Raw genomic sequence first — 13,399 nt, 5'->3', positions numbered from 1 at the left:
GCAGAAGTCTCTGAGGTTATCAGAATTTATTTTTTTTTTTTAATTTTTTCAATATTTAGCCCTCCTTGGGAATAAAGAATTGCTTTCAGGACCTTCTGTCTCCTCAGTATCTTATGTGACAGGTCATGCCAAAATAAAAAAAGAGTTGCCATGGAGGAGCTGCAGTGTTCTGGTAGGAACCCAGGAGTATCAGAATCCACTCAGCAAGCATGCATGTCTCTTTATGGTCCTCAAGTGGGATAACTGCAGTGAGAGGTACAATAGTTTTACTTTAACTGAAATAAGAAGGATGCTGAGAGAATTTTGCTATTTTCATGTCAAAAGGTGGCATATATGAAGAATCCTTCTTGGCAACAGTTCCCGAGCCATAAGGTTGAACCTGTTTACGCAGGCACAGTGCCATTCTGTCAGATGGGCACTGATACACCAATTGTAGAGGCCCTGTGTTGTACGTGCATCAGGTGTAAGCGTCCCAGATAGGATTCCCAGCAAGAATTGTCCATATGTCTGTTCATTCTAATTTTATATTCCCTTGTTCCATTACTAATCCAGGTAAGGGTCTGATTATGTTTTAAAATAGAGAACAGCTTTTTTCTCCTTTAATAAGACCTATTGCTCACTTGCATAACATAGATTGGAGTAATGGCTTAGGAGAAGTTTTTGAAAGACAAACTTTCCTGCCTGGCCTTACCAGACACCATCCTTATGCATACAGAGAAATGAAAACTTTATAAATCTTTTTATTTTCTAAGCAAAATCCCTGTAGGATCCATCAGAGTAAATCTTTGGCACCAAGCTGGATTTCACATGCACAGCAGAGTGGAAATCTGTGTTCAGTCACTCTCGGCACTATTTTGCAGGATGTTTTGCCTGAACTGGTATAAAACATTGAGGTTTCAGGGTTCAAGAAAGAGCATGGCACTGGGGAGTGTCTCCCTAGCTGCTCTCTCGCAACAACCACCTGCCTTTCCTCTTGGTTTCCTCAGTGGCCTTAGTTTTCTGTAAATCTGCAGCACTCCCAGTTTTGCTCTTGCCCTATCTTAGATATTTTATATGGCTATGGTACAAGATCTTATTTTGCTTACTGTACTCCTTATTATGTGTTTCATTTTCCTGTGTATTGAAGAGATAAGGATCTGATATCTGTGGAATGTGCAGATTGATGCCAGGTCATGCTCTTCTCTGATAGCTGAAGCAATTGCACAGGCATCCAATTATTTAGTACAAAGCTTTGATAATCTAATTTTCTTGCTCATCTCATGCAGTCTGTTCCATACTAATGCAGCAGATTTGAAAAAAGTATGACAAAAAATCTTCATCTTCCAGGTATTCCTTCTGGAATTAGCTTTACTAAGTGCTGGGGCAACACACTGAAGCAGAGCTGCAGAGCCAGCGTCTTTTGATTTGGGTTTAATTTAAACTCTGAATAATGGATCATATTTTTCCTCTGGACCTGGGCATGTATCATTTAGATTGGCCAGAGTGGGGAAAAGCAATACATTTTTTGACTGTATATGTTTCTATGAGTGCTGACAGTAAGCAGTTGCATTTGAAAATATCCATCTTTCCTGAAGTCTTCTTAATTTGCCTCTATCTACATACATACTTTTTTTCACCCACTTTTAAAATGCAGCTGTCTCTGGTTGGCTGAAACAGCTTTAGCTGTGTATATTACTACAAGATGCACTTTAATGCAATGTAATTTTCTGAGAAATTTTAAGTAGAAGAATGATTGCTGGGCTTTGTTGGGACTCACTTATTAGTATCTTCTCCAATTGCTGAAGCATCCTGAAATCTTTAAGGCCTTCTGTTGCAGAGCACAGAGGCATAAAAGCAACCTGCATAAACCAGTGCTGAGATCCAAAAAATTGCAGTTCAGACTGGATATGAATATTCTGCTGCTCAGATATTTTGATTGTGGGTTGGGATTTGCCATTTTCCAAATGTTTGTATAACGCAGTCCAGTACAACAAAGCCATACACAGTTTGAGTTCTCTAGGCAATGATATAAAAGCTAAAATAACAAAGATAATGTCATCTGCAAACTGTAAAGAGTGCACAGTGGAATAGTCCTTTCAGTTTAACATGTCACCATTCAATTAATGGAACGAGCATCAGTACTGCAAGGAAAAATCTGCATCCACACGTACCCCATTCCACTAAGTGTGTCTGGATTTCTGGTAAAGCAGAGTGTTGGTCCTTCTGTCAGTATGTTTAATTAACTTCAGCTTTACTTTTGTTTCTGCAATTTACAGTCAGTTAAATCATAAATATTGTTTTGTAACTGATAGAACAGTATGTAATGGTCCTCATCTTGTATCCTTTTTAGTCTGAATGTCACATCCTCTTTGTAATTTTTAATGACAACAACAATTTTTATTATATTGCTGGAACTTTTCCCGGGGTAATTGTGTCTTTTGTATATAATATGTTATCTAGAAATGAAACTGCAGCAGAAAGCTGCTAAATCCAGCATCTTCTGTAGCTGTGTATTTATGTTAAAAAAAGCTTGGACCTAGTGCAAGAGACTGAAAATATCTTATAAAACAAAACCAACCCCAAATTTAAGTTAATGGTACACAAGGTAGCTGAGCTTTCTGTAGCTCAGTGAGAGTTGCTCTAAATATGAAAATATCAAGGAAAATACAAGTGAAGGCAGAACGTATTTGCATATCAGCTCTGATCTGCTATCTTATGGAAATCAACTGCATGTTTGTCTTGCTCTCTGTGTATGCCCTTTGAAACTATTTCCAATTAACAGAGATTTTTACATTTTGATGACAAAATTTGCTCCAGTTCTGATTTCCTTCAGACAAAGGGAAATAATGACCTTACAAGTAGTAAACTGGCTGATCAACGCCTTTCTGCTCTTGGCTTTTCAGGAATTTAGAGAAGTCATTTAAGCAACAGTCTCATCAGGGGCAAGCCTTATCCAAAGCTTAGACTTCTACTGTGACACCTTCAGGATACTGGTCAAAGACGCTTTTCATTGCGTAACTGCCCTGTGCTATCAAACGTAGCTGTAATAGCGTTGCATGTCACACATGCGGAACAGAAGCTGGGACCTTGCCTAGCTACCAGAATGATTGTGCTGGGGAATAAGTAGCAGGTTGCTGCATTGCAGACAGAGAAGATAGCAGGAAGAGCTGATATTCCTGCCTAAGCATCGTAGCATAAGGCAGTATTTGTGAAGCTATGGGTTAGGCATTTCTGTTCTGGTTTTGGAACTCGGAGCACATGGGATGAGAGGAGAAGCAGTTATAGACACAGCTATTGCCTGTGGTTCACTCTGTCATTTCTACCCATTCAAAGTGAGAGATTATTGGAGAACTTGGGAAAGGAAGGGGAGAAACTGCTCTTCAGTTCACCGACTTGGACTTAGATATTGATTACTGTATATAAGTACACTCCTTTTCTTTGCATTTTTTATCCCATACTGAATTTATGGGTGTCACAGAAACCATCAGTGCTGCTATAGATACTCATTTTCTGCCTGCATTCTTAAGTTTAGTGATCAGTTCTTCAGAGGCTGAGTTTGCTTTACTATATGAGAAACAAGGACAAAGTCCTATAAGATACAGATGCATAGCATAATATAATAAATTGAATAAATATCACGGGAACTTGAGGACTATCGTATCATCTTCTGTAGAAGATGATACCCTGTTTAGAGTTTTCAAAATTTATGTAATTAAATATTTACTATGCCTTGCCTTAATTTTGTGGTTTCTTTGATTATTTCTCTCTAGCTCAACAAAATTCACCAAAAATCCATGAAGGCTGGTGGGCTTATAAAGAGGTGGTCCAGGGAAGCTTTGTTCCAGGTAAGTGTAATTTTAAAATATTAGTTTTTATTAAATATTTTTTCACTGGAATTAATATGGCTGGGTTTGGGAGAAAATGTTTGGGGTTTTTTATCCAATGGAAAGTTTTGAAGTACACAAGTACTCAACATCACATTATAGTGAAGTGTAGAGAGCTTTTTGTCAATACATCGTCCAAACACCATGGCTGTTTTTTGTCAAAAAAATTGCTTTGATGACATTCCTGTTTTTTCTCTGTAAAACTAACATGATGCTACTTTGTGAATGTGTGTGTTCTGTGTATAGGAAAGAGAAAGGGAGGACTGAAAAGCAGTATTGTTAACTGGATGAATTAATTTATCTGATGCAGCACTTTAGATAATCCCATTTCTACAGATTTGACAGTATATTAGGAAAGGAACTTAACTGAAACATGAACCTAACATGCAAGTTTCGCTTGAAATCCTAACTTGGCTTCAGTAAGATTTAGTATATGGTAAATAATCAGCAGGCAGCTAACAGGATCTAAATAAGCAACACCAGCTGAATTTGATAGGCAAAAGTGAAATTCAGGCTAGCAGTAGCCTAGCACTGGTCAGTATTTGGAGAACTCCTCCAAAACATGTGTATTGCTTGTCCCAATGCTTTGTACTCCTTGAGTATCGTGTGATCTGAGTAGGCCTTAGCTTGTTCTTTTTAGTTCTGGATCTCTCTAACTTTTCAGGATTTAAGCTCCCTGAGACACTAGTAGTTCTCAGACTGGCAATTTTTTGGTTTTGACCTACACTCAACACCTGATCTTTTTGTATTCACTTTCTGTAAATTATTTTATTCTTTCTTTCAAACAGGATTACTTTGTTGGGTCTTCACTGTTCCATTTCACTAGATCTTTCCACTTAGAAGAGGAGTCAGGAAACTTTAGCAACCTCCATTTTCTGTTCAGTTGTGGAGCTGATTTAAGAGTACATTCCTCATTCAGTATACACAGAAACATTCAGTGATTATTTTGTTCAGTATGTCTTCAGTGCAATTGAGATGAATATGCATTAATTTATGTCTATTAGCTATATATTATAAACTAAAATAGTGCTTCAAGTTCTGTCATGAATGCGTCATGAAAATTGCTACATGACCTTTATTTCCTCAAAGTACTAGAAAATATTACTTGGCCATTATGTGAACTATTCCTAAGAATCTGTAGATTTGATCTGTCATCAGAGATTTTAACTGTTGTGACAGCAGTTACAATCTGACACTCATATGAAGTATCCAAAATGCTGATTATCTTGATAGGAATACTAGTGCAAATGAAGTATTTCAACTTTCTGGCACTGAAATTCTTGTGAGAAGTACATATGAAAATCAGCATCTACAAGCCTAGAGCTTAATTACATATTGATGTAGCATAAAGCAGCTTTTCAGATTTACTTGAGATTGGTTTGGGCTGTCAAAGGTGCTGCAGTGTATTGTTATGCATGTTTAGATCCTAATGTTGATCGCAGAGGAAGAAACCCGGAGAACATAATCACATGCTTTCAAGAAATTTCAGCCTTCCTGATCTGCACGACCCAGGGAGATGCCCGGTAGAAGGTGAATGGAAAAAAAAATTTGCTTAACAGACATTCTAATATTTCAGCTTAAAGAATGAAGAAAAATTTGTCAGCGTATAAAGAAACATGTGATCAGAGTATGCTTGTGGTATTCTCGTCTTAATACCATGAGAAATTTGGGCTTGGGAACATCTGTAGAAGATTAAGGAGGAAACAGTCATGACAAACTTTCCAGAAGGAAGACTTCTTAGACTAGTGTGGAGAGACATCTCCTTTCTGAGAGAACCCTGGATTATCCATGCATGCTGAATATTGGACTAAACCTTGCACACATCCTCAAGAATTGGTCCTGAAAGACAATTATGAGCAGTTCACTGAAGCAGCCATGAGGAAAGCAAGGGTAATGTAGGGGCCCCTTTCTTGCAGACTGTCATGTTTCTTTCAGATTTAACTCTGCAACCTGTAAGCCTCAGCAGAAGAGAGAAATCCCATGAATTTTTACAAAACAAACAAATAATTTTTCTCAGCAGCACCTAGATTTTGGAGTCTTTAAAAAACATATTTAAAGCATTTCAAGGATGCATTTTATGGTTATGATCTCAGTCTAACACATCGCAAAGGATATGTTAGTGCATATTAAGTTTATCCATAATGTTAGCAGTCAGATATCAGATCTCGCATGAGATGCTAATTAGCACCTGAGAGGTGATAGCTGCGAGGCAGTCTGAGGAGCTGTAGCTGAAGCTGCTGACTGATGTGCACTGAAGCAAACTGCTATAGCCATCTGCTAAGATGTTTCCTTTCCACAGCTGTTTGTCCTGTCCCAGGGCTGGAAGTTACCACCCCCAAAGATACCAGAAAGGAATACTTGTCCAAGACTCTGTCACTCCAGTTCAAAACTGGCATCTAAGCTAATGTGACTGACATGAGTACAGCTCTTTAGCTGCTTGGGGGAGCAACCACAAGCATAGAGATGACTAATTGGGGGTAACAGCACTGTAAGACACTCCAGGATGATGAGTTGCCAGAGTTTGTCTGGCGCAGCTTTGGCTGTGTGAATGCTTTTCGCCTACTTCAAAGCAAAGGCACTGTCTGTCTTTGAACTATCACTTCTTTCATGTATAGTTGTGTAAGAATGCATTTAGGAGTGTATCACAATATGCCTAGGTTAGAATATGCCATTCATGTGTTTTTCTGCTTCATACTCTGTGTTGGATGTATTTAAGTCAAGTCCTAACAAATTCTCTGGATCTTGTGTAGATTTCTTTGAGCAGTTCATAAAATCAAACCATACTTCACTACATTCCCCAAATCCCAGACTCCCTATATTCTGTGATAGATTTTAGAAAAATTATTTTAAATCCCCTTCTGATGTAATATGTTCATTGGACACAGGATTTTTTTTCCACTGTAAACCAGCAACTTACAATCACCGATGTTTATCTCACAGGTAGGAGAGGATATAGGCAGAGATGAGGTACAAGACCCATCACATTGTCTTTCCCAACTTCCCTTCTTGCACTGCTCAACAAAGAGAGCAGTGATGACTGAAAGTTTCTCTCCCTACAGTAACTGAGGCTCAGTCTGTCTTAGAGCCAAGCCTTGACCCTGAGGGTGCAGAGTTGTCAAGTGCAGGAAGGAACCTGCATCAGTGGCTGGATCCGTGTACATACTACTGATACATAAAACACCCATCTCTCAGCTTTTCTAAAAGCAAAGAATTGCTCTTACCATTTAAATCATGTAGGCAAACAAAATAGAAAGTAAGTAGTGCTTTAAAATGTTAATTGAATGCAAATTAGGTTCCAAATTAAATTTCAGGGAATGTTCAAGGATGAAGAATGAATCCTTTTCTTTATTCATGGTGATTTGCATAATAATCAAATAATCTATATTATTACATACTTTCACCACATAGACTTCTTCTGGTAAGAAATATCAAAGTAGTTCATGATGGGTTAAAATACATTTAAATAACTTTTTTTGTATCTTTTGGCTGAGTTTTGCTGTGACTGAATATGTTGTGTCACTGAAGCCATGCAAGCATTTTCACATTGGCAAAGGCAATATTTGTTCTGTACCATTTCTTTTACTTCAAATAGATGTGCATAACCTTTGATACTCTTGTGTGTCTGATTGTATTGATTCTCTTCATACTGCTCCTGTTTTCTTCATAGCATCATAAAAGTGGGCTTTGGAGAGCATAAAATATAAATGTGTTTAAATCTAATTTGTGATCATGGAATTCACTTGCCAAAACATCCTGTTACTGAAACTTTGGACTATATATTAATACAAGGTCATAAGTGTTTCTTGCCCAGGGAAGACACTGTCTTCATGATCCTTGCTGAATTATACCATGTCTAAAGTTACTTTACACATAGTGCTAATCTTGGCTAAGAGGAGGAAGTCCATCTCTACCAAATAATGAGTGAACTTTGCTGAAGGAGCAGATAATGTTCTTCTCCTTCCTTATAATAAAGGTTGTAAAAGAACTTTAATTCCAGAGAAAGATCTACATCCACTGTGATTCATTAACAGCTACAGATCACTGAATCAAAGGCTATATGTTTCCCTGGGATGAGAAATTCCCTGTTCTTAGTTCCTTTCACAACTCATTTTACTATAAAAGGGATTGCTATGAAAGAGATTGATAATGCTGCTCCTGCCTTTTGCAAGGATCATGTTCATGGGATTATGCCCAAACACAGACCAGCTGGCAAAGCTACACTGTCTCAAAAGGAACACCGGGGCAGTGTTTTGAAGCACTGAGAAATTCCCTCCAAGGATGAAATGCATGAATTTGGTAATGAGCTACAAGGAAAAAGAAGCCTGAAACAATTGACAATCTTGGTCATGAGTGCCAAACCATGATTTTAAATTCCCTGCTATCACCGTGTGCTTTTATTATGGCCCACACAAGCAGTTCAAGTGTCCCTAATTTCCCCATGTGGGCTTTAAGATTTCTTTTTATTGCAGCTTTAAGATTTCTGTTAAACTACACATTTCTTTATGTACAGTGTAAGAAACATGAACTGTTTATCCCTGATCTGAAACTGAGAGATCTGGAACTTTAAAGCCGTGCACATCTTTCTGAAAAGCTCATGTATTCTGCCATCCTCCAATCACATAGGGGTCTATTTCATACTTTGAGATTGGTGATCACTTAGTCTGGCTGCCTGAAGAATATAAAACATAAACCTGCTGGTTGCTACTCCTGCATTGCTCACTTTTGTACTAACTATAAAATTTTTTCTGGTCTTATTTTGGGTCTTCAGGAGGCTGCAGCATCATTCACCGTCTGGTGCATTCTGCTTGTCAGTAAAAACAGTGGTGCTGTCTGAGCTACAGCAGTGTTTTAAACAGTCTGCACACACTCTTCAAAATCATTCAGTCTGGTGCCGACTCTGAAGAATTAACCAGCCATATATAATTATTTATTAGAACAATAATAGCAGTTTTTCTTTTAGAAAGCAATATATTGGAATGCTTCATTTCTTCAGGGCAGTAGAATGTAGATGCTGGAAATCATTCACTTATTGATTTGGACTTAGGTTAGTATGTATAATATTTCAGCTTTGGTTGTCAGTTAAAGATAGCTTGAAGGAAATATATTTTGTACCAGATATTTTCTTGGTTTCTTACTTCCTTTGGTGATTCTGCAAAAACTGACTGTTTACAAACAGAACTAGAAAGGAAACTAGATTTTTGGGTTTGATTTTTTTTTTTTTTTCATGGAAGTTAAATAGAATTAAAACATAAAACCCCTGTCTCGCTTTTCAATGAATTGTTGAACAACTCATTATTTTAAAATAGCAAGGAACAGATGAGTTGAGTGCTTTTAATTTGGAAGAAGAAAGGAACACTGTTGAGAGGAAACATTTGATGGCCTCTGCTCTAGTACAAATATGGCAACATTTGCTCATCTCCTTGTAAACTGTAACCAAATTACAGCATTGAGTTTGAGACACTCTCACATTAGTAGTAGTGCTATACTTAATGAGACTATCAGAAAGAGTCCGTAATTTTGAATCTTCCACAAAAATGTAAAGAGGCTGGTTAGAGAGTGACTCACACCTCAGAGGTTTGTTTTGAACTTAAATATGGAAAAAGTGGAATTTAGCATATTAGGATCTGGTTATGGTTCTACATAATATTGTACCTTCACACCAAAGTACAATTCCATGTGATACAACTTGGTCTCCAGGTTTAGTCAACAATTAGTCTTATTAAGAGTTTTATGGGTACTGTGTCTGAATTCAAGCTGAATTTTCCAGGTGAATGGTTTCACTGGTCAGATTTTCCTGACAAAGCCTCCAATGCTCCTGTTATGTGGATACTCACATTTTACTGGGAGATGAAATGTCCCTTGGCAAGTCAGTGATGTAAATGAGGGAACCATGCTTATACTTTATAGCAAGAAGTGTATTTAACAATCTCAATCTGTGTCTCTGAACTTCTGGTCATGCAAAGCTTTAAGCAAATATAAATACTGAGAGTTGTTTATGGATTTACCTGATTTAATACAAATGTAAATCTGCTTGCTTTCATGAATAGATGAAGAAATAGTGCAGGATACTGGGTTTGTGTGGTGATCTGTAATGTTCTCCCTCAACAGCAATCATAGCAGTGGCAGAAGAATCAAAGTTGACATTGATTGTGAAGATGTATGTGTGAGAAATGGGATTTATTTATTCATTTAACAACATGCTACAGAAGTGAACAAAAGTGTCAGTTTAATGATATTCTAGGAGGTGTACTAGGGGTGTCTTGCTTGCGTAGTGGGCACATTCTTAGCAAGTTCAGGTGAGAAGACACAAGGTGTTCGTTTATCTTGCTGTGGTCCAGCGGTCTTATGTCTGTCCAGTAGCTCTTAGAAACCAAGCAGGATTAAGGGCTTTGTCTTAAATGCTTTGGTAGTGATCCTTTTCTGGGCTTGCCAACCAAGCTGAGTCCTGCACTCTCATCTACACTGTAAGAAGTGAAAAATGAACTTTAAAGGCATAAACCACTTTAGCTGATAGGACAGCCCTGTTTACTGTAATTTCAGTTGGGCCATTTCTGTTGCCAATGTCTAGCCCTCAGAAGGTGGTGCAAACAAGGGTGTCTTCATTAATTTCTAATTGGTACCTAGTTTCTAGCTAGCTTTGAATTAGCTAGAAGTCTCCCTAGAAGCTTTCTGTGAGACTGTTTCCTGAATTAATAACTACAGTCAGTCTCAAGCCAGGAAGAAAAACTGCCACTACACATTTCTGAATGGTGTTATATCCAGAGATGCAAAGGTGATGAGCAGTGAGAGGTTTTTAGAAACTCCCTTTCTAAAGGGAATAAAAGGGAGGAACAAAAAGGACGAAAGGGAGTAGACCCAGGAGACTGATGGGGTAAGTAGGTGAGTCACACTATCTTGTCCGAACTGCATTATAAAAGCTGTGATAGCCTATTTTAGGCCTAGTCATATCAGTTTGCTTCCTCTGTTTATGGCCTGTGTACTTTTAACGTTCCAGTGGTGGGTAGTCTAAGCTCCCACTTAACAGTGTCAAAGAGAACCTATTGTCTGTAGATGATCTACACTTGATAGTGACTGGTAGAATATTTCTTAATCAGAAGGAAACAGCTCCAGCTTTTTATCACTTTCTCCATTAGCTGTGTTTAGCAGTGAAAGAAGACTGTAACAAAACTCTGAGTCAATGCAGAGGAAGATGTACAGGACCACAGGACACTACACGGTGTGGTTCTCCGGGGCAGTCTGACTGGAGGAGGTGTCCTGGCAGAAGGCCTCCAGGGAATACACTCAGAAGAGGGCAGCTCTGCCTGCCTGCCTGCAGCATGGACCTTCTGCCCTTCACAACACCTGGTGGCACTGTGCTTCCGTTCCCACAGCCCCCTTCTCATCTAAGGAGCCCAGGGTTGGGGATCATCCTTTACATCCTTTTGTTACCAGTATGAAACTTCAAAAGCTCCCGTCTCCAGGTCCTTCCCACTCCTTTGAATACCTATCTATGCAGTCCTTTTTACAAGGGCCTTTTGAACAGAGTAAGTTACTGTCTTAAATACGACATGTAGCTGCAACCATTTTGCAAACAGATCTCCGAATACTTTTTTTCCCCCTAAGCTTTCTTCACTCCTTCAACAAAACAAATTTTCGAGGGCAAGCAATGTGAACTAACCACAGTAAAGAACTCTAAAAATCTCAAATTTTAAACCTTGCCAGACTTGTGGTTGGACCACAGTTCTTTGCTAAAGTGGCCTCAGATCCCTTTTACCTTAACAGCCTAATTATCTTTCTTGGGTGTGTTTTTTCCTCTTAAGTTATGATTAATATCCACAGAAGAAAAATTGCATGTAACAGATGTATCTTGAACTTTGTTTCAGTATACAGACAGGACCAAATGATTCAAATTGTCTTCCTGTCTATTTCTAGCCACTGTCAGGCACTGCAAAGGTCAAGCCTTCCCTTTATAACAAATACTAGATTGGATAGCATGTTGTATCTCGCTGTGTCACCAGCTGCCTAGTACCCCTCCTGCTGAACCTGCGGGTTCCTACTGCTAGGACACAAGCAGTATCCCTGTCCTACTTCAGGAATGTGCTGATATGAAACACCTTCAAGGTAGTAATCTGCTGATCCTTGTCAATCATTATACCTCACATTTTGCTCGTAGGTTAGATGTCAATTTTAGGGATAGCAGTACTCCAGTTACTTTTTGATGAAGTTGAAAATCCTCTTTCCACTATCCTGAAGTGGTTCCTGTTTACCTGGCAGAGGTGCTAATACAGGTTATAAGAAGAAAGAACAATTAAATATGACTAATTCTTTGAGACAGCTGTAGCTGGTAGGGCTACCACAACCTGCATGGATGATGGCTTCTAGCCGGGAGGAAGTTTAAGAGATGGTGGTTACCATTTGGGCATTTATCTCCTCAAAAAGGAGAAGAGGGAGCAGTATCCAAAATATCTGCTGTCCTACACACTGTGGAGTCTGCCATCATTACAGACTCTAGAAGACCTACAATTACTGTTGGTTAAGTAACTGCTCTTTCTGCAAATTTAATGGAATTTATTTTCTTTAAATATTATACCAGCCCACTTTGAACTTGTTAAAAGTGACAAACCAGCAAGCCCACGTCTGTGATCTTGCAAAGGTTCATCATTCCATGATAAGCACATCCTCTTAAGCTTTTGCTTAAAAAAAGAAGGATCCTTCCTGTACAGGACCTTAAATGTATCATCAAAAGTTTGGGGTTTGGAATAAAAAGGTAAGGCTAATATTAGGAATCTTTTATTTTTTTGGGTTCTTCACTGTGACCTAAAAGCAAAGGAAGTAATCCCAAGTATAGATACTTGTATATACAGGAAAGGGTTTATCGTATTCTTGACAAGCTAAGTATAAAAGCAGTTGAAACAGTGGTCCGTGACTAAGTCGTGAATAACTGAAAGCTTGTAAACCTGTACTTTGAAGGATTATTCAGGATAGTTCTAAGTGCCAGACAGCAAGGCTCCTGCGTGTTGGTGCTGCTGAGTGTATGTATTGGTATATTCAAGTTTATCTTATCTTACACCTTGACAGGCTAATCTTCACACAGTATCTTAGTAGTTCTTGTCACCCTTTGGCAGCAGACATTTTGATGGTATCCATGTCTTAAGAGGAGTAGAATTGAAGCACAAAGAAATCTGATAGAAGAATTAGTAGCTGCTCAGAGACCCAAGGAACTTTTCTAAACTAATAATACAAACTGAAGGTGAGTAATGACATCTGCTGTGGTTGATTATGCCCCAAGGAGGGCACTTGGAGCTTTGGCTATTAATTACCTCGTAGAAGTAGTCTTTGTGTGTATGCATGTGTTCTTGTACAAGACAGATAGCAGCAGTCATCACTCCCTACATTAAAAAAAACCCTTTCTTTATAGATTTTCATTGTATAGTGTAAAATAAGTTAGTGTCCTTTGAAGAAAGAAGTCACTGCGAATAACAAGGAATAGTACTTTTCTGTTCTAATTATGTTCTTCTGTAATGGCATGTAATCGGACTTAATCAGAGAAGGGTTAC

At 38.4% G+C, this 13,399-nt stretch overlaps 1 protein-coding gene across 1 annotated transcript in view; it reads left to right on the top strand.

Annotated features, from left to right (window-relative positions):
• CA10 (carbonic anhydrase 10) overlaps nucleotides 1-13,399 on the top strand; it is a 208,511-nt gene that overhangs the window by 35,784 nt on the left and 159,328 nt on the right. The window contains exon 3 of the mRNA XM_074922213.1: nucleotides 3,750-3,824. Coding sequence (XP_074778314.1) covers nucleotides 3,750-3,824 — 75 coding nt within the window. The remainder of the gene's footprint in view (nucleotides 1-3,749; nucleotides 3,825-13,399) is intronic.

This window comes from Athene noctua, chromosome 18 (assembly GCF_965140245.1).
Source record: "Athene noctua chromosome 18, bAthNoc1.hap1.1, whole genome shotgun sequence".
Taxonomy (NCBI): Eukaryota; Metazoa; Chordata; class Aves; order Strigiformes; family Strigidae; genus Athene; species Athene noctua.
Note: the sequence above shows the minus strand (reverse complement) of the source record. Positions and strands in the feature narration are given on the sequence as shown.